Raw genomic sequence first — 21523 nt, forward strand, 5'->3', positions numbered from 1 at the left:
CAGGAGGAAGTAGGCTCCCTGCTGAGCAGAGAGCCCCATGCAGGGGCTCGATCCCAGGACCCTGAGATCATGACCTGAGCTGAAGGCAGAGGCTTAACCCGCTGAGCCACCCAGGCGCCCCCTCCTGTGCCCATTTCTTGATGGGATTATTTGTTTTCGGTTGTTGAGTTTGCTAAGTTCTTTATAGATTTTAGATACAAGCCCTTTATCTGATATGTCATTTGCAAATATCTTCTCCCATTCTGTCAGTTGTCTTTTAGTTTTGTTAACTGTTTCCTTTGCTGTGCAAAAGCTTCTGATCTTGATGGAGTCCCAATAGTTCATTTTTGCCCTTGCTTCCCTTGCCTTTGCCGATGTTCCTAGGAAGAAGTTGCTGCAGCTGAGGTCGAAGAGGTTGCTGCCTGCATTCTCCTCAAGGATTTTGATGGATTCCTTTCTCACATTGAGGTCCTTCATCCATTTTGAATCTATTTTCGTGTGTGGTGTAAGGAAGTGGTCCAATTTCATTTTTCTTCATGTGGCTGTCCAATTTTCCCAGCACCATTTATTGAAGAGGCTGTCTTTTTTCCATTGAACATTCTTTCCTGCTTTGTCGAAGATTAGTTGACCATAGAGTTGAGGGTCTATTTCTGGGCTCTCTATTCTGGTCCATTGATCTATGTGTCTGTTTTTGTGCCAGTACCATGTTGTCTTGATGATGACAGCTTTGTAATAGAGCTTGAAGTCTGGAGTTGTGATTCCACCAACTTTGACTTTCTTTTTCAGTATTCCTCTGGCTATTCAAGGTCTTTTCTGGTTCCATATAAATTTTAGGATTATTTGTTCTATTTCTTTGAAAAAAATGGATGGTATTTTGATAGGGATTGCATTAAATGTGTAGATTGCTTTAGGTAGCATAGACATTTTCACAATATTTGTTCTTCCAATCCGGGAGCATGGAACATTTTTCCATTTCTTTGTGTCTTCCTCAATTTCTTTCATGAGTACTTTATAGTTTTCTGAGTATAGATTCTTTGCCTCTTTGGTTAGGTTTATTCCTAGGTATCGTATGGCTTTGGGTGCAATTGTAAATGGGACTGACTCCTTATTTTCTCTTTCTTCTGTCTTGTTGTTGGTGTAAAGAAATGCAACTGATTTTTATGCATTGATTTTATATCCTGACACTTTACTGAATTCCTATACAACTTCTAGCAGATTTGAAGTGGATTCTTTTGGGTTTTCCACATATAGTATCATTTCATCTGCAAAGAGGGATAGTTTGACTTCTTTGCTGATTTGGATGCCTTTAATTTCTTTTGTTGTCTGATTGCTAAGCTAGGACTTCTATTACTATGTTGAATAGCAGTGGTGATAATGGACATCCCTGTCGTGTTCCTGACCTTAGCAGAAAAGCTTTCAGTTTTTCTCCATTGAGAATGATATTCGTGGTGGGTTTTTCATAGGTGGCTTTAATGATATTGAGGTATGTAGCTTCTATCCCTATAATTTGGAGAGTTTTGATCAGGAAAGGATGTTGTACTTTGTAAAATGCTTTTTCAGCATCTATTGAGAATATCATATGGTTCTTGTTCTTGAAACAATTCATTTTATCCTAAATTTTACATAAAAGTCCTTCAAATATTAATGATAATTTGTTAATGTGGTTTTAAAACATGGCTCCCAAAACTGAACTTGAGTTTTTTAACTTTAGTCCAACTTGTGGCGCTCATTTCCTTTGCCTTACTGATTATCTACTTCATAGGTATTATTTATTTTGAAATCTGTAATTGCTTTAAGTAATATGATCAGAGCACAGAGAAATGAAATCTATCAAAATACAATTGCTTGCTTTTAGAAGACATTGTAAGGAATCTCTTTGGATTAATTTACTTTGATGCTTTGAAATTCTTATATTAAAATGGAGTAAATTAAATCATTTATTATCATTATAAGGCCATAAGATAAAGAGGAAACAAAGTTAAACTTTTAAGGAAAAGGATTGAACAGTTGTAATGAGAGAATATCAAAAACAATATAACACCTCTTTTCCTTCTTTAAATGGTCATCTCTCTCTCTCTCTCTTTTTTTAGTAGCAATGCATGCTATTTGATAATGCGCATTTTACTAATTTTTCTTTTTAGAGACATTAGTTGAGCAACACAGGTTTTATTGATTACCTTTTAAAAAAATGCATTTGTAATCTCTTCCTGTGAATACCTTACTTTACCTTGTAACTATTCAAGTAGTGTTGATCTAAAAGCATAAACTGAGTTAATTTTACAGTTGTGGGAGTATCTACATTTGGTTAAACACTGTGTAATATCATTTAGGAATTGAGCTTTTTTCTGTAACACATAATCTCACAATGCAGATGGTGACATGTCATTTTGATCGAGTTCTTCCATCTTCCCATATTGTCCAGCACATAAGTGCCTTATGTGGAAGACAGGCATAATAATTTTTGCAAGACTATTTACTGAAACGAATTATTTTGAAGGGTGATAGATTTATCTTCACAAAGTATAAAGCTGTTTATAGGATAACTATATGCATTTCTATTTTTAAGCCTTATTCTAACACACACATAAATCTGTTCCACATCAGAATATCTATACTGAATAACATTACACTTTACCTTTTAAGTGAGTATTCTTTTAAAAATTATTAAAAATTAAATTAAAAAATAATTTGAAATTAAAAATTAAAAAAAATTAAAAATCAAAAATTAAATGAAAGACTATTAAAAATTATTTTAATATGATTTATATTATTTATTGTTTAATTATTATTGCAAATGACCTTATAGTCTACTTCTTACTATAGTGAAAAAATACTGACCAAATAATTTATACACCTATGTATTTTGTTATGTTTGTATCAGTTAAATAAAAGCCATGAAAACAGACTCATTTTAAAGCATATTCTGCAAATGTTTAGAAATAAATGTTATGTTACAAAATAACTACCTTCGTTATAAGTAAGAAAATACAAACTAAAGGTACATTTTCTTTGTCGTTTCTCTTTGAAAATAAATTTTTACTTTTTATATTGCCCACAGAATTGTATTTTGTGTTGTCTCTTTCTTACTGATGAATTAGATAGGAGTTCTGCCACACTATCAGTTTCAGAAATATTCTTGAGTAATAACATGAAAACCATATAGAGAATTCACCAAAAATGCCTCTGCAATTTAGTTCAATGCAAATCCCCTAAAATGTATATAGATTATTTAAGCAGATCTGCTATTATTTTATTCTACCTTTAAGTTTTTCAAATAATTTCATAAGATATCAGTAAAAAAATACACTTTTAAGAAATTATATTAGTAGATAACTATATGCTGAACATTACACATTAAACAGTTACTTCTTTTTAAATGAAGTCCAGTAGATACACTATGTTACACTGGCATCAGGTGCACAATGCAGTGACTTGAAATTTTCTGACATTATGCTGTGTTCACCACAGGCGTAGCTACCATCCATCATCTACAACACTCTTCCAATACCATTGACTGTATTCCCTGTGCTTCACCTCTTATCCCTGTGACTTTCTCATTAAAAGTTACTATTCTTCAATGAAAATGATACTAGTATATAGATTTTTAAATATGCTAAGCCCATTTTCTTCTGCCCTTAACTCAGGGAGTACATTTTTCATCTCAAAATCGAGGTGAGGTAGAAGGGACACTTAGGGTCTTTTTCGAGATGGAAGAAAGAACACTGAAGATAGAGTAGTAAATGGATCCAGTTTCTGAAATAAGAAACACTTTGGTGGTGATATTGGGCAGCTTATACTGTTAGTAGTTGTGCCACTGGATAGTGGCTTGTGTTCCATTTTCTTTAGCACTGCACAGATGAGATTTCAAAAGGGAATGGAAAGATTGCTGTGTTGTTTGGCAAGTCCAAGATGAACTTTAGGTTTGTCTTTAATTTACTGTGTGTCCTCTAAAACTGTTTAAATAAAATTTTGAAGACAAATTACTCAAATACAAAAAAAGGAGTTTTAATGGGTAATGAATTACTATCTTAAATAGTTAGGAGATAAACAATAATTTTGAAGTTTAAGTTTTGTTTTTTTTTTAATTCTTATTAGATAGTTGTATCTCCAGTTTTCATCTGAGAAACATATAAGATCATTATATGAGAAGTATATGGAAAAATGCAAAATTGTCATTTTAAATTCTTTCAGCAATACTTTTTTTTTTAAGCATTCAAACAGTTAATAAAGTACAATTTGCTGTTGTTTTTCTTTCTACACAACCTCTTAAATTGTGCGAAGTGAGATTTATGATCTATCTGAAATACGAAAATGATATTAAAGGAATGATCAACCTTTACCAACCTTTGGTGTTAAATTGCAGTTTTGACTACTATATTTGAAATATAAGATATAAACAATAAGAAATCAAGCAACAGCTTGGAAAAATAAAGTTACATAGAAATTTTAGGAAATTTCAAGAAAAACAAGGACAAAGATTTAAATAAATCATTAGAATTATAAATCTAATGCCCAAAGCATTAAAATTATTACATAATTGTCAAAATATTTAGAAAGAGGAAAATTTAAGAAATGCGTAAGCAAAATTATTATCATCTGTAAAGAAACACCAACGGAAAATATAATTCAAGAGCTACCACTACTGAGCATAATCTTTAAAGTGAATAAATGTAAAGTAATAAATGTAATTAATTGCATACAGTGGGACTGGGAATAGGGAGACATGAAGAAAGAAACTAATAATTTTTATCTATGCTTTTTTGCATTATTTTATTTTATCATGCAAATCTATTACTTTGGAAAAAGGAATTGGTACTTCTGTTGTGAGTAAAACTAAATCTTAGACCAGAACTGTAGTTTAAGATCTATTTAAGATAAATTGATGTGATTTTATAAATTTCAAGTGAAAAGTTTTCATGTGTAAGGATGTCTGAATGAATGATTTTTATAAGTTAAACTTCAATTTTATCCTTAAGCAATTTTCATTGAAAATTCTAAATTACTATGAACATATTTCTTTCTGAAGTGCATAGAATGCACTTGTATGTGTATAGTGAGTCCTTATTTCTCATGTAAAAAAAAAGTGTTTCAAAATGACAAAGGATTGCCTAAGACATATGCAGCATTCTGATCATAATTATCTAAATTACTTGGGTGGTTCTCATTAATAATTCTTGAAGAAGACTTTATCTGCTTTCTTATATAAAATCACCTGTTACTCAAATCCATTAACACGGCTGTTGCACAATTCACATGTTTCCCATTGTTGTTCTCCCGTCAAGTTTACATACTTATAGACTGTAAGAAGCACAGTGTAAGAATTTTAAAACACTAGATTTTTAAACTTCAAGCTTAAGGCCTCTTCAGGCTTAGGGCTTCAAAGACCGATGTCATAAATTTTATTTCTCTCAACACCCACAGACTAATCTACTAAGAAACAAGGTAGTTTACATTACTCTTTAGGAAGTTCTTTGCAGGACATCACTGCAACCACTAAGGGACAAAAGCTGAAATCTTTATCATTCTAAACTCTTTTTAAGATAAACCTTGCAGAAATAGAGGCCCACTGAGAAAAGAGTAAGTGGGGAAACACTCCTCTCTGAAATGTACAGTCGGCATTGAATTCAAAAGCTTGTTCAGTGGCTTCATGAGGAAATGGTCTGTGTCACTTAAAGGGACTGGTTTTTTTTTTTTTTTAAAGATTTTATTTATTTATTAGAGAGAGACTGAGATCACAAGTAGGCAGAGGGGTAGGGGGAAGCAGGGTCCCCGCTGAACAGAGAGTCCGATCCGGAGCTTGATCCCAGGACCCTGAGATCATGACCTGAGCCGAAGGCAGAGGCTTAACCCACAGAGCCACTCAGGTGCCCCTAAAGGGACTGGGGTTTTAACCAATATTTTTGTGGACAGAGTTTGGAGAAACGGTAATTGAATAAGAAACAGAATGAAATGATGAAAAAGGAAATGTGGAAGGATTAAGTAAGGGAATGGCTGAATGCCCAGAAAGCTGTAGCGCTTGAGGTAAGGGAGAGCACCAACAGAGAAAGAAATGTGCACTGTTGTGTTTGCCTATTTCTAATTTCAGCTTCAATTTCTTGATATCTAAGTATACTGAACACTGTACATAATCTGTTCCTAAGGACGAATTCCATTCTAATAGAGTTCTGGTAGTATTTATTTATAAAAGTAAAGTAATTTTCATATGTGGGAATTCCAAACCTAGAAAAGAGACATTTTAGAGGTGATTCACATCAGACTTCCTATAGAAAGTGCATTCCCCAGCAGTTCAGCACCATTGAAATCACCATTAAAACTAGTAATAAAACTTTCATGTCTCCAGATATAAGACCTGTGCACGATAAGATACATGGGATTGTCATTTAAGCTCTTCTAGTACCCATGAAAAAATAAAGAGCACTATGGTGTACATGAAGAACAACAGCTAGAGCTCTAATAAGCAAACACAGAAGGAATGGAATAAAAAAATATTAAAAAAGTAAAAGAATAGTAGTTAAAGATGACTACATAGGTGAAACCTAGAGGAAAAGAAAAGAGTCATCTTGGAAAAGCCCGTTATCCTGAGTCTGCAATTTAAACATTTTTTTCAACCCTTTTCAGTTTGCCTTCATAAGTCTGGGAGGGAATTCTATTTGCTTGAAGTTCATACTGTACGGGACAAGATGAAATCATGTGTACAACTAGGATAAATATAGCAAGAGTCTTATCTAGTAAGGCTATATAACAAAAAAGAAAAAAGTGATGAAAGTATAACTAAATCATGTTGCATGAATCCTCACCAACTCACTATCAAAAGCTGAAACCCGATGTAATCTGACATTGCACCAAAATTGAATTTTTATTTAAAGCAAGCAAATAGCATCTTCTGAGAGGTTTGATGGAAAATTCTACATTCCAAGTATTCCAGTTTTTATCCAAATGTTACTAACTAATGAGTTATATTGGAAATTGCATTGCCATTTTCATAATATCAGCAATGACTTTGAAAAATATTATATTCATGTTTAATCGTTTCATGGGAAAAAATAATTTCAATAGACTCATTTCCACTACTCTTGCTCAAGAGATTTATCTTCTATAAAATCGCAAGGAAGTAGTTTTCTTTTTCCTGTAATAGAACTCCAAACTATCTTATACAGTATATTTGCACAGTACATTTTGACTATGTGATCCTGAATTAAATAGACCATGAGGTTATATTTATGCTGAACAATTTATTGGTAAATTATTCTATGAAACAATTTTCACAAACACGTAAGAAGAACACTGTTTTGTGGGAATTGTAAAGTAAGGAACAATATTAAGGTGAGGAAGAAATTAGACATATGTGTTTAAACTTCGAGAATGCATAAAAGAATGGAGGCTCTAAGCAATGGAATTTTCATTAAATTCATTTAACAAATATTGTTTGACTATCTGCCATGCGCAAGGCACTGTACACCAAATGTTGGGAATACAATCATGAAATAAATAGGCCCTTGACCAAAAGAGATATTAAGATGTGACGGTTAACTTTGTATATTAACTAGGCTATGACTAGGCTATGGTGTTCTATTGTTTGGGCAAGCACCAGTCAAGATGTTGCTGTGAGGTTGTTTAGAGGTGATTAACACAATTGTTCTTTACAAAACAGATCATCTTCTATAACATGAGTAGGCCTCATCTAATAGATTAAAGGCCTTAATATTTAAGAATGAGTTTTTCCAAAGACAAAGGATTTCTTTCTGAAGATTTCCACACAGAAATCTGCTTGAGTTTCCAGTCTGTCTACAGATTGTTAACTCAAGGCTTCAATAGGAGCTTGTGTCTGAATTTCCGGTCTATTTGCCTCATCTGTGGATTTCAGACTCCAGTCTATAGCATTCAGTCTTACCTGAATTTCCTGCTGGCTGTTCCCAACCTAGAGGTTTCAGACTTGCCACCCCACCCGCCATCACCTGAGACAATTTCTTGTAATAAAAAAATAGAGAGAGAGAAAGACAGAGACAGAGATAGATGGAGATGGGGATAAAGATAGTGATAGATATATATACAGATATTAATTCTATTGATTCTGTTTCTCTGGAGAAAAGCTTTCTCTTTACATAATACTCAAAAATTTCCTCAGGACATTATTTTATAATTAGAAATGTAAATCTAGAAATGTAACACCAGATAGCTTACACACTCTGAAATTGACATCTCTCTTGTGTTTAAACAGAAAATAAAATAGCTTCGCATAAGAAATAATTATTTAGGAATAAAAAATAACAGAGCAATATGAAATAAAAGTTTACTTGTTGTAGTCTTTATTTCATATATATATGGGCTATGTTAGTTACATGGGAAATATCTTTCTTTGTTGGTATTCATAGAATGTCTCTATAGTCTGCATTTAACAATTATAAGTAGGACATAGTTTTAGATAAGTCACAATTTTCAATATTATTCCTAATGCTTTAAAAATATATATTGGTCAGCTGAAATGAATGTCTGTTGCAATTTCAACATCCAAAGCAATAGAAAGACCATAACTTAAAGAACATACATTTGGGGCACCTGGTTAGCTCACTCAGTTAAGGGGCCAACTTTTGATTTCGGCTCAGGTCATGTCTCAGTGTCATGAGATTCAGACTCATGTTGGACTCTGCCCTCAGTGGAGAGTCTGCTTGAAGATGCTCTCCCTCTCCCTCTGCCCCTCTCACCATTCATGTTGTCTCTCTCTCTCTATCTCTAAAATAAATAAATCAGTCTTTAAAAAAAATTTTAAAAAAACATTGATATTTGTTCTCAAAAGTATAAATCTGATGTTTCTTACTCTTTTTGCTTATTCTTCCATTAGAATATTAATTTTTGTAAATTTTTGTTTTATATAATATAGGTAAGCTAACATACTTTCTTTCATTTTTGAATTATGCATTCTTAGCATAAACTCATATGTAGGATGAATATAAGATTTCCATAGGCTGTGATTTGGAAAATCTGATGCAATAAATTAGTTCTTTGTAACTATCCTGGCTTTGACATACTGTTGATGTATGCTTCCAGATAAGGGGTTCACAGGTTGAAGGAAATGATTGAAAACTGCTATCATGGGGTTTGGTTTTCACTTTAATTTTTAATTTTTAGAGAAAATCATATATAATTTATAGATATATGTATGTATGTAATTTCTCACTATATATAGCCAGATATATAGAGATAGATAGATATACATAATCCTATGTGATTTCTACTTCAGTTGTTTTAGGAGAAGCCTATGTATTCAAAAGCTTTAAAGAAAGAGGAATTCAGGTAAGTCATCCCTATTGTCCAGACATGTCAGTGTCACATCAAGTTTTTGCTTCCTTTTTCAGCTTTAGATTCCAAATAGTTAAATTAACTCAACCACAGCCACCAAAAAATGTTCTGAAAAAGCACAATCTTCAACATTGAATTGCAGAGTACTGGTTAATGGTTTGCAGAGTACTGGTTAATGGTATAATTCTAGTACTCTGGAAGAAAATTCTTTGTCTTTAAACTTTCAAATCAAATTCATGACATGACAGTTTTATGATGAAAAGTAAAGGTTTCACAGATTATCTTATTAGTTAATAACTGAAGTTTCAAGCTCTGTGATATGACCAACACATCTGTGTCAGCTACAAAACTGCTGGTCCTGTAAGACTCAGAGATATATTCTCCTACAAAATTATTTTACTTTGATTCAAATCATTTTGATGCTACATTTCCTATATCTGTGAATTAGCCCAGATTTTTCATCCATAATGCTTTTATGAAAATACGAATGTGGTATAAAATTGTATGATTTGCTTTATCATAAGCAAATATTTATATTTTCATATATGCATTTATTTATTTACATACACATATGTACTTTATTCAAGATGGTCTCAGTTATATGATTATAAAACAAAACAAAGTTATATGTGCAATTTAAAATATTTTCTGACTTATTAAACCATAACAGCAAAAATGATAATAATTCCATTTAGCAATTTATATTATAACAAATATTTTTAAATTAAACATGGTTTCATTTGTTTTTATCTTATTATTCTATTTTATTTTATCTTAAAGTTTTATTTATTTATTTAAGAGACAGTGAGAGAGAACACATGAGCATACATCAGTGTGGGGAGGGGCAGAGGGTGAGAAACTTCAAGCAGACTTCCTGCTAAGTGGAAAGCCCAGCATGGGGCTCCAGCTCATGACCCATGAGATCATGACTTGAGCAAAAACCAAGAGTTTGATGCTTAACTAACTGAGCCACCCATGTACCCCAAAATGGTTTCATTTCTTTTAAACAATAATAGACATATTGAGTTAAATTGTTTCCTTTCTTTCAAGTAAGAGGTCTTTTTACTATAGAATATCTGGAGAGAAGCTGGACTATCTTATCTTACCCATATACTTTTTTTCTTCTTATTTTAGGGCATAGATCTAAGGTATAAATTGTTGTCTCCATCTATCAATATACAACAACAGTGGCCAGTTTGAAAATAGGACTTCAAAATAAGAAATCTAAATAATGGGGGGAGGAGTCAAGATGGCGGAGAAGTAGCAGGCTGAGACTATATCAGGTAGCAGGAGATCAGCTTGATACCTTATCTAAACATTGCAAACACCTACAAATTCAATGGGAGATCGAAGAGAAGAAGAACAGCAATTCTAGAAACAAAAAATCAACCACTTTCTGAAAGGTAGGACTGGCGGAGAAGAGAATCCAAAACGACGAGAAGATAGGCCACGGGGGGAGGGGCCAGCTCCCGGCAAGCGGCGGAGCAACGGAGCACAAAATCAGGACTTTTAAAAGTCTGTTCCACTGAGGGACATCGCTCCAGAGGCTAAACCAGGGTGAAGCCCACACAGGGTCACCGTGGCCCCAGGTCCCGCAGGGTCACAGAAGGATCGGGGGTGTCGGAGTGTTGCAGAGCTTGCAGGTGTTAGAACGGAGAAGCTGGCTACAGAGACAGAGCCGAGGACTGAACTCTCAGCTCGGGGTTACCGTGAACTGGTCGTGGGCTGGGTGAGCTCAGAGCATGACTGGAGGCTAGGGATACGGGAGTGATTGGGTACTGTCCTCTGGGGGCACACTGAGGAGTGGGGCCCCGGGCTCTCGGCTCCTCCAGGCCAGAGACTGGGAGTCCGCCATTTTCATTCCTGTCTTCCGGAACTCTACGGAAAGTTTTCAGGGAACAGAAACTCCTAAAAGCGAACCCAAGTGGATTACTTAGTCTGGCCCCCAGTAAAGGCGGTGCAATTCCACCTTGGGCAAAGACACTTGAAAGTCACTACAACAGGCCCCTCCCCCAGAAGATCAACAAAATATCCAGCCAGGACGAAGTTCATCTATCAAGGAAAGCAGGTTCAATACCTAAAACAGCAGCGGAATTCCAGAGGAGGAGAAAGCAAAGCACGGAACTCATTCCTTTCTCCCTATGATTCTTTAGTCTTGCGGTTAACTCAATTTTTTTTTTCAATATTTTTTCTTTCTTTTTCTTCTTCTGATAAATTTTTTAAAAACTTAAACCCTTTTCTTTTTTAACGTTTTTTGACTAGTTTATCTAAAATATATATTTTTTCTTTATTTGTTTTATTTTTTAAATTTTTTTCTTTTTTTTCTGAACCTCTTTTTATCCCCTTTCTCCCCCCCCCACAATTTGGGATCCTTTCTGATTTGGTTACAACAAATTTTTCTGGGGTATTTGCCACCCTTTTAGTATTTTATTTGATCCTTCATATCCTCTCTTCTGGACAAAATGACAAGGCGGATAAAATCACCACAAACAAAAGAACAAGAGGCAGTACCGAAGGCTAGGGACCTAATCAATACAGACATTGGTAATATGTCTGATATAGAGTTCAGAATGACGATTCTTGAAGTTCTACCCGGGCTCGAAAAAGGCATGAAAGATATTAGAGAAACCCTCTCTGGAGATATAAAAGCCCTTTCTGGAGAAATTAAAGAACTAAAGTCTAACCAAGTTGAAATCCAAAAAGCTATTAATGAGGTGCAATCAAAAATGGAGGCTCTCACTGCTAGGATAAATGAGGCAGAAGAAAGAATTAGTGATATAGAAGACCAAATGACAGAGAATAAAGAAGCTGAGTAAAAGAGGGACAAACAGCTACTGGACCACAAGGGGAGAATTCGAGAGATAAATGACACCATAAGACGAAACAACATTATAATAATTGGGATTCCAGAAGAAGAAGAAAGAGAGAGGGGATCAGAAGGTCTATTGGAGAGAATTATTGGAGAGAATTTCCCTAATATGGCAAAGGGAACAAGCATCAAAATCCAGGAGGTGCAGAGAACCCCCTTCAAAGTCAACAAGAATAGGTCCACACCCCGTGACCTAATGGTAAAATTTACAAGTCTTAGTGAAAAGAGAAAATCTTGAAAGCAGCCCGGGAACAAAAGTCTGTAACATACAATGGTAAAAATATTAGGTTGGCAGCAGACTTATCCACAGAGACCTGGCAGGCCAAAAAGAGCTGGCATGATATTCAGAGCACTAAACAAGAAAAACATGCAGCCAAGAATACTCTATCCAGCTAGGCTATCATTGAAAATAGAAGGAGAGATAAAAAGCTCTCAGGACAAACAAAAACTGAAAGAATTTGCAAACACCAAACCAGCTCTACAGGAAATATTGAAATGGGTCCTCTAAGCAAAGAGAGATCCTAAAAGTAGTAGATCAGAAAGGTACAGAGACAATATACAGTAACAATCATCTTACAGGCTAATAATGGCACTAAATTGATATCTCTCGATAGTTGCCCTGAATGTTACTGGGCTAAATGCCCCAATCAAAAACACAGGGGATCAGAATGGATAAAAAAACAAAACCCATCTATATGTTGTCCACAAGAAACTCATTTTAGATGCGAAGACACCTCCAGATTTAAAGTGAGGGGGTGGAAAACAATTTACCATGCTAATGGGCATCAGAAGAAAGCTGGGGTGCCAATCCTTTATCAGATCAATTAGATTTTAAGCCAAAAACTATAATAAGAGATGAGGAAGGACACTATATCCTACTCAAAGGGTCTGTCCAACAAGAAGTTCTAACAATTTTAAATATCTATGCCCCTAACATGGGAGCAGCCAAATATATAAACCAATTAATAACAAAATCAAAGAAACACATGAATAATAATACAATAATAGTAGGGGACTTTAAAACTCCCCTCACTGAAATGGACAGATTATGAAAGCAGAAGATCAACAAGGAAAGAAAGGCCTTAAATGACACACTGGACCAGATGGACATCACAGATATATTCAGAACATTTCATCCCAAAGCAACAGAATACACATTCTTCTCTAGTGCACATGGAACCTTCTCCAGAATAGATCACATCCTGGGTCCTAAATCAGGTCTCAACCGGTATCAAAAGATTGGGGTCATTCCCTGCATATTTTCAGACCACAAGACTCTGAAGCTAGAACTCAATCACAAGAGGAAATTTGGAAAGAATCCAAATACATGGAGACTAAACAGCATCCTGCTAAAGAATGAATGGGTCAACCAGAAAATTAAAGAAGAAGTGAAAAAATTCATGGAAACAAATGATAATGAAAACACAACGGTTCAAAGTCTGTGGGACACAGCAAAGGCAGTCCTGAGAGGAAAATATATAGTGGTACAAGCCTTTCTCAAGAAACAAGAAAGGTCTCAAGTACACAACTTAACCCTACACGTAAAGGAGCTGAAGAGAGAACAAGAAAGAAACCCTAAACCCAGCAGGAGAAGACAAATCATAAAGATCAGAGCAGAAATCAATGAAATAGAAACCAAAAAAACAATAGAACAAATGAACGAAACTAGGAGCTGGTTCTTTGAAAGAATTAATAAGATTGATAAATCCCTGGCCAGACTTATCAAAAAGAAAAGAGAAAGGACCCAAATAAATAAAATCATGAATGAAAGAGGAGAGATCACAACTAACACCAAAGAAATACAGACAATTATAAGAACATACTATGAGCAACTCTACGCCAATAAATTTGACAATCTGGAAGAAATGAATGCATTCCTAGAGACATATAAACTACCACAACGGAACCAGGAAGAAATAGAAAACCTGAACAGGCCCATAACCAGTAAGGAGGTTGAAACAGTCATCAAAAATCTCCAAACAAACAAAAGCCCAGGGCCAGACGGCTTCCCAGGGGAATTCTACCAAACATTTAAAGAAGAACTAATTCCTATTCTCCTGAAACTGTTCCAAAAAATAGAAATGGAAGGAAAAATTCCAAACTCATTTTATGAGACCAGCATCACCTTGATCCCAAAACCAGACAAGGATCCCACCAAAAAAGAGAACGACAGACCAATATCCTTGCTCAACACAGATGCAAAAATTCTCACCAAAATACGAGCCAATAGGATTCAACAGTACATTAAAAGGATTATTCACCACGACCAAGTGGAATTTGTTCCAGGGCTGCAAGGTTGGTTCAACATCCGCAAATCAATCAATGTGATAGAACACATTAATGAAAGAAAGAACAAGAACCATAGGATACTCTCAATCATGATGCTGAAAAAGCATTTTACAAAGTACAGCATCCCTTCCTGATCAAAACTCTTCAAAGTGTAGGGATAGAGGGCACATACCTCAATATTATCAAAGCCATCTATGAAAAACCCACCACAAATATCACTCTCAATGGAGAAAAACTGAAAGCTTTTCCGTTAAGGTCAGGAACACGGCAGAGATGTCCATTATCACCACTGCTATTCAACATAGTACTAGAAGTCCTAGCCTCAGCAATCAGACAACAAAAGGAAATCAAAGGCATCCAAATCGGCAAAGAAGAAGTCAAACTATCACTCTTCGCAGATGATATGATACTATTTGTGGAAAACTTAAAAGGCTCCACTCCAAAACTGCTAGAACTTGTACAGGAATTCAGTAAAGTGTCAGGATATAAAATCAATGCACAGAAATCAGTTGCATTTCTCTACACCACAACAAGTCAGAAGAAAGAGAAATTAAGGAGTCAGTCCCATTTACAATTGCACCCAAAACTGTAAGATACCTAGGAATAAACCTAACCAAAGAGGCTAAGAATCTATATGCAGAAAACTATAAAGTACTCAAGAAAGAAATTGAGGAAGACACAAAGAAATGGAAAAATGTTCCATGCTCCTGGATTGAAAGAATAAATATTGTGAAAATGTCGATGCTACCTAAAGCAATCTACACATTTAATGCAATCCCTATCAAAATCCCATCCATTTTTTTCAAAGAAATGGAACAAATAATCCTAAAATTTTATGGAACCAGAAAAGACCTCGAATAGCCAAAGGAATACTGAAAAAGAAAGCCAAAGTGGGTGGCATCCCAATTCCGGACTTCAAGCTCTATGACAAAGCTGTCATCATCAAGACAGCATGGTACTGGCACAAAAACAGACACATAGATCAATGGAACAGAATAGAGAGCCCAGAAATAGACCCTCAACTCTATGGTCAACTCATCTTCGACAAAGCAGGAAAGAATGTCCAATGGAAAAAAGACAGCCTCTTCAATAAATGGTGCTGGGAAAATTGGACAGCCACATGCAGAAAAATGAAATTGGACCACTTCCTTACACCACACACGAAAATAGACTCAAAATGGATGAAGGACCTCAATGTGAGAAAAGAGTCCATCAAAAACCTTGAGGAGAACACAGGCAGCAACCTCTTCAACCTCAGCTGCAGCAACATCTTCCTAGGAACATCGGCAAAGGCAAGGGAAGTAAGGGCAAAAGTGAACTATTGGGATTTCATCAAGATCAAAAGCTTTTGCACAGCAAAGGAAACAGTTAACAAAACCAAAAAACAACTGACAGAAAGGGAGAAGATATTTGCAAATGACATATCAGATAAAGGGCTAGTGTCCAAAATCTATAAGGGACTTAGCAAGCTCAACACCCAAAGAACAAACAACCCAATCAAGAAATGGGCAGAGGACATGAACAGACATTTCTGCAAAGAAGACATCCAGATGGCCAAGAGACACATGAAAATGTGCTCCACATCACTGGGCATCAGGGAAGTACAAATCAAAACTACAATGAGATATCACTTCACACCAGTCAGAATGGCTAAAATTAACAAGTCAGGAAATGACAGATGCTGGCGAGGATGCGGAGAAAGGGGAACCCTCCTCCACTGTTGGTGGGAATGCAAGCTCATGCAACCACTCTGGAAAACAGCATGGAGGTTCCTCAAAATGTTGAAAATAGAACTACCCTATGACCCAGCATTGCACTACTGGGTATTTACCCTAAAGATACAAACGTAGTGATCCAAAGGGGCACGTGCACCTGAATGTTTATAGCAGGAATGTCTACAATAGCCAAACTATGGCAAGAACCTAGATGTCCATCAACAGATGAATGGATAAAGAAGAGGTGGTATATATATACAATGGAATAGTATGCAGCCATCAAAAGAAATGAAATCTTGCCATTTGCGACAATGTGGGTGGAACTAGAGGGTATCATGCTTAGTAAAATAAGTCAATCAGAAAAAGACAACTATCATATGATCTCCCTGATATGAGGACGTGGAGATGCAACATGGGGGTTGGGGGATAGGAGAAGAATAAATGAAACAAGATGGGATTGGGAGGGAGACAAAGTATAAGTGACTCTTAATCTCACAAAACAAACTGGGGGTTGCTGGGGGGAGATGGGGTTGGGAGAGGGGGTAGGGGGTTATGGACATTGGGGAGAGTATGTGCTATGGTGAGTGCTGTGAAGTGTGTAAACCTGGCGATTCACAGACCTGTACCCCTGGGGATAAATATACATTATATGTTTATAGAAAAAAATAAGAAATTAAAAAAAAGAATAAAAATAAGAAATCTAAATTGTGGCATTAAATATTTATTTTACTCATGTCTCACGGCCATACCAACCTTAAAAATGAGTATCAAGAGAGGGTCCATGATGAGGTCTACCAATATTTTATCTTATATTGGGTGTTTGGTTCATGTCCAAACGTGTATGGGAATACATAAATAACATAGATAATTTAATATTACATATTTTGGTGTACACATGTTTATGTGAAGAGATACATATAGTTATGATAATATAAAATAATTATAATTTATTATCTTATTAAAATATTGTCTCTATATAATCTATATAACAATACCCATTTTGTTAAATTTCATTTTATTTTCTGAATCCTGTACCAATATTTCACATAAAAAAAAATCTTTCTGGATGGGTAATGTACATATAAATAAATAAAAAAAAACTAATGCTTTTGTATATAAATCTAAAGTATTCATTCCATTGAGACCTCATAAAAATGAGATGAAAAATAAAAAGAAGTCCATCTTTATAAAGCAACTAATAGACCTCAATTTCCCATCAGATTATATGCATGCTTTTTCTTTCATTTTGTTAAAGTATCCATTGCCTACCCATATGTAAAACATCCTAAATTAAGGAGTAGGTAAACTTACTATACTGTGTTGATCTTACACATTTCACTTCTATTGTCTTTACTTTAATTAGAACAAGTAACTAGGAATCCACAATATATCACTTTTCTTTCTCAAATATTAAACTGGCATAGAATAACAGCCCCTATCACAATTTTAATATTCTCCTCCCCGAACATCTCATATATGCATGGATTTCCTTGTGTTTCTGAAATATTATTCTACTTAACAAAAACTGCCCCATAAAACTGCAAAGGAAGTTTTTAAATACTTGCCTGAAATCCAAGGAGCTTTTCACTAGGTTTAATGTGCCTCTGAAATTCACATTCTATGGGTTGTATCACTTTGATTCCATCTTCATAAAAAACATAGAACATGTTTCCAATTCCCAGACCTTAGGAATAAAAACACATTCAAAAGTTCAAAATAAAATTATCAGAAATCTTTACAAACCAAACTCAGTGTTCCTCATAATACCAGCAGGAGATCAATTTGTAAAGTTGTGTAATGTTAATAAAGCAAACCATATGAAGCCTTTACCGTACACCAAAGCAACTTTCTGATATTATGCAGATATTCTACTTTATTCTCCCTAATCTGCAATTCAGTGATTTAATATAATTCAATACATATTTCAGATAAAAATGAAAATAGTAAACTCTCTAATACATAAATTATGTCTGAGACCATCCCCCACTTAATTTAAGTGTTGACTAAGGAATAAAAAAAATTTTTGAAGAATTATACTTACTGTATATTTTTATTAGAGTTCCTCAGGGAAAATAGAATTTTTCTTTTTGTAGAAATATAGTTTACATAAAGACTATTAAAAGCAAAAAGACCAAGTCCTCCAGATTTTGAAGAATGTATATTTTCCAAAATAGCTTTTGTAAATATAATCCTACATAGAGGTCTTATATTTCAATTTTATACCAACAAAATTTAGGATCCATTTCTATACTTTAAAACTTGAATTAATTTACGGTCTTAGAAAAATCTGAATGAATGATTTAAATCATATTTCTAATTTTGTTCACACTACAGATCTGGGTGTATGGTATCTCAGAAACTCACCTCACTTACTTTTTCAAGCCACATGTAATGGGTGCAGGATGCTACAAATTTGTCACCTGGAATGCAGTTGGTGTTAACTGATGTCTGCGCCTGGGGATTTTCATTTATTCCACCTGTTTTCTATGTCTCTTCTGGTTCTGCTTTGTTCCAACATGGCCAGACCTAAGTGCATACAGCCCTTCCTTTTCTAATCCTCAGTTGATCCTTTGCCCAGCTGTACTGGTTTGTACAATCATATTTATTCAGTCTAACTATAGTATATACAATTAAAGGATAGCATGTGTTTTTTAAAAGATAAGTAATGGTATTCTAATCTTGGTAGTTTGAAAGCCAAACCATTGCTGCTTAAAAGGTTTAAATTCTGAAAATATCAATACAAAGAAAGAATTTATTTAAATACAAAAAATTCCCCAAGTATCATTTTCATTTTGATTGATAATACCTGCAAGATTTATTAAGTCAAGCCTGAGGACCACAATAAAGGTGTACTGATTCATAAAAATATTTTTCAATATAAACCATATTTACTCTTATTAAATATGTACCTAGTTAATACAAAAGTCTCCAATTTTGTCCATTGAGTCATATATCCATCTATATTTATGATTTAGAGAGAAATGTGTTTAAGCATAATTATGATTTTGTTGATGTTTACACATAGTGGTTATAATTTTCTTTTAGCACATGAAATTATTTCCATCTAATATGTTTATGCATTTTAAGTGACTCCAGATTGTTTTGACATATCTTATTGTTTTATAAATATTATATAGTACTCATAGTTTAAAACATGCAATCTTTATCGGTTAATTACATATTATAGTTCCAGGGAGCACTACATTATGATGGAATAGTCCTGAACAATAGAAGTGGCAAAAACTAATTCAAGTCATATTTTTCAAAAAAATAAATTTCGTAGTTGTCAGCTCTTATTTATTATAATTATGCATCAAGGAATATAAGTTCTATGCCCAAAGGATAAAACTTTTAAAACGTCAGTTTTTATTCAAAAACAATTGATTCTTTTTTTTTTTTTCCAAAGACTTTATTTATCTATCCGACAGAGAGAGATCACAAGTAGGCAGAGAGGCAGGCAGAGAGAGGAGGAAGCAGGCTCCCCGCCAAGCAGAGAGCCCGATGCAGGGCTTGATCCCAGGACTCTGAGATCGTGACCTGAGCCGAAGGCAGAGGCTTTAATCCACTGAGCCACCCAGGTGCCCCCAAAAACAATTGATTCTTATCACCAAGCTTCCATGTCAACATTAATATAGGACTGACATGTGCTACATGTCAGTGACTCTCAATTTAACATTATTGGTGGTTGAAACTTGGGAACACAACCAGGTCTCAATGTGGTGCTAGTTTTCAGCCGTGCCAGTTACACACTATGTTCGATGATCATTACAAAGCTTCTAAAATTTTTAATGAACATGACTCTCCCTCCCTTCAGCTGCTGCAAAATTTTGCTCCCCAATTAGGAATTCAAATGTGCTTCAACCTGACAAATACTCTAAGTCCAGACTGTTTGAAGTGTGGTGAAATATTTCTGTCCTTATTCAAATGGATACTTTCATTATGTTATTTACCATAATATGTACAAACTACAGTCAGTGGAATTCCACTGCATGGTTTCACTGAAGAAATTTCTGAGCTGTATTTTCCTCTAAAACCCATTTAATCCATCCAAATCACATGTTCAAATCTGAAGTCTGTTTTCTTACTTTTTATGACTTACACATTCAGCATTTTTACGAAGCATGGACTACTTTCCAGATTATGGGTTATTGAAGTAATACAGATTTCATTATATAAGGTTTACTTTGTTTTTGAACCTTATTTTTTTCAGTGGAAATATAGTTTTTCAGTGTTGATGAATAGTAATGACAACAAAATACCATACATAAATATATTAGGTAAAATAATAATTATAAAATAAGTAACTATTTTTTAGTCAATCTGCTGTGAATTAAAATTTTATGTATACCCTTAGAACCATTTATGAGTTCCTCCTCTCTACCCACAAGACACATGCTTGCCCTTTTTTTTTTTTTTTTGGCTAGGAAGATTTTTTTTTTTTCTATAAAGATTTTATTTATTCATTTGAGAAAGAGAGAAAAAACAAGCATGAATAGGGGAAGGGAAAGGGGAGAGGGAGAAGTAGACTCCCCTCTGAGCAGGGAGCCCATAGGGGGGCCTGGATGTTGGAACCCTGGGATCATGACCTGAGCCAAAGGCAGATACTTAACTGACTGAGTCACACAGGTGCCGCTTGGCTAGAGAGATTTTTTTAAATCAAGTTTTCTGTGGGTTTTAGCAGCAGAATTTATGATCTGAATATATGCTACAGATGTGCTTCTTTTTAAATTTACTGCCGTATAAAATAATTACACTGGGCACAGAATAATATAAATTACCTGATAATGAAAATGTCGGAAATTAAAGACACATGTAGATTTTCATTTGGAGAATTCATTAACTTTAGTTACAAACAAAATAATAATGTCTTAGTGTATGCTCACTATAACTGTTATGTTTCCATGTCTGAACTTTTTTTTTTTTTTAAATGGGAGAATGTTACAGAGAGATAAACTCCATTCTCTGGGTTCGAACAGCTGAGAGTCCAATCATGGATCTAGAACTGTGTTGTACCATGGGAAAGTTATCAGTCTATGTCATAATTTCCCCATCACAAGTTCGGAGATGATAATTATACTTACATCATGCAGCTATTGTAAGAATCAAATTTGATGGAGAAAGTAAAACATTTAGCACAGTGACTGGCACTTAGTAAAATTTTCAAAAAATGGTACTGGGTACTGTCACTATTTTTATGACTTACGTTATCTCTTCTTTTAAACATTAGTAGAAAAAAGAATGGTGTAATGGTATATAACCAGATTTTGGTTTCTGTTTCCATGTTTTCCTCAAATCTATACTGTGAGATACATTGCTACATTTCAGTTTTTAATGATCATTTTTTTCTATGATTCAGCTTTCTATTGCTACATTT

The 21523-nt window shown here is 34.6% G+C and overlaps 1 protein-coding gene across 3 annotated transcripts in view; it reads right to left on the bottom strand.

Annotated features, from left to right (window-relative positions):
* FSTL5 (follistatin like 5) overlaps positions 1–21523 on the bottom strand; it is a 753549-nt gene that overhangs the window by 87303 nt on the left and 644723 nt on the right. For all 3 annotated transcript variants that reach the window (XM_045984612.1, XM_045984593.1, XM_045984601.1), the window contains exon 12: positions 17715–17833. In XM_045984612.1, the coding sequence (XP_045840568.1) occupies positions 17715–17833 (119 nt within the window). The remainder of the gene's footprint in view (positions 1–17714; positions 17834–21523) is intronic.

Source organism: Meles meles, chromosome 2 (genome assembly GCF_922984935.1).
Source record: "Meles meles chromosome 2, mMelMel3.1 paternal haplotype, whole genome shotgun sequence".
In the NCBI taxonomy this organism is placed as follows: domain Eukaryota; kingdom Metazoa; phylum Chordata; class Mammalia; order Carnivora; family Mustelidae; genus Meles; species Meles meles.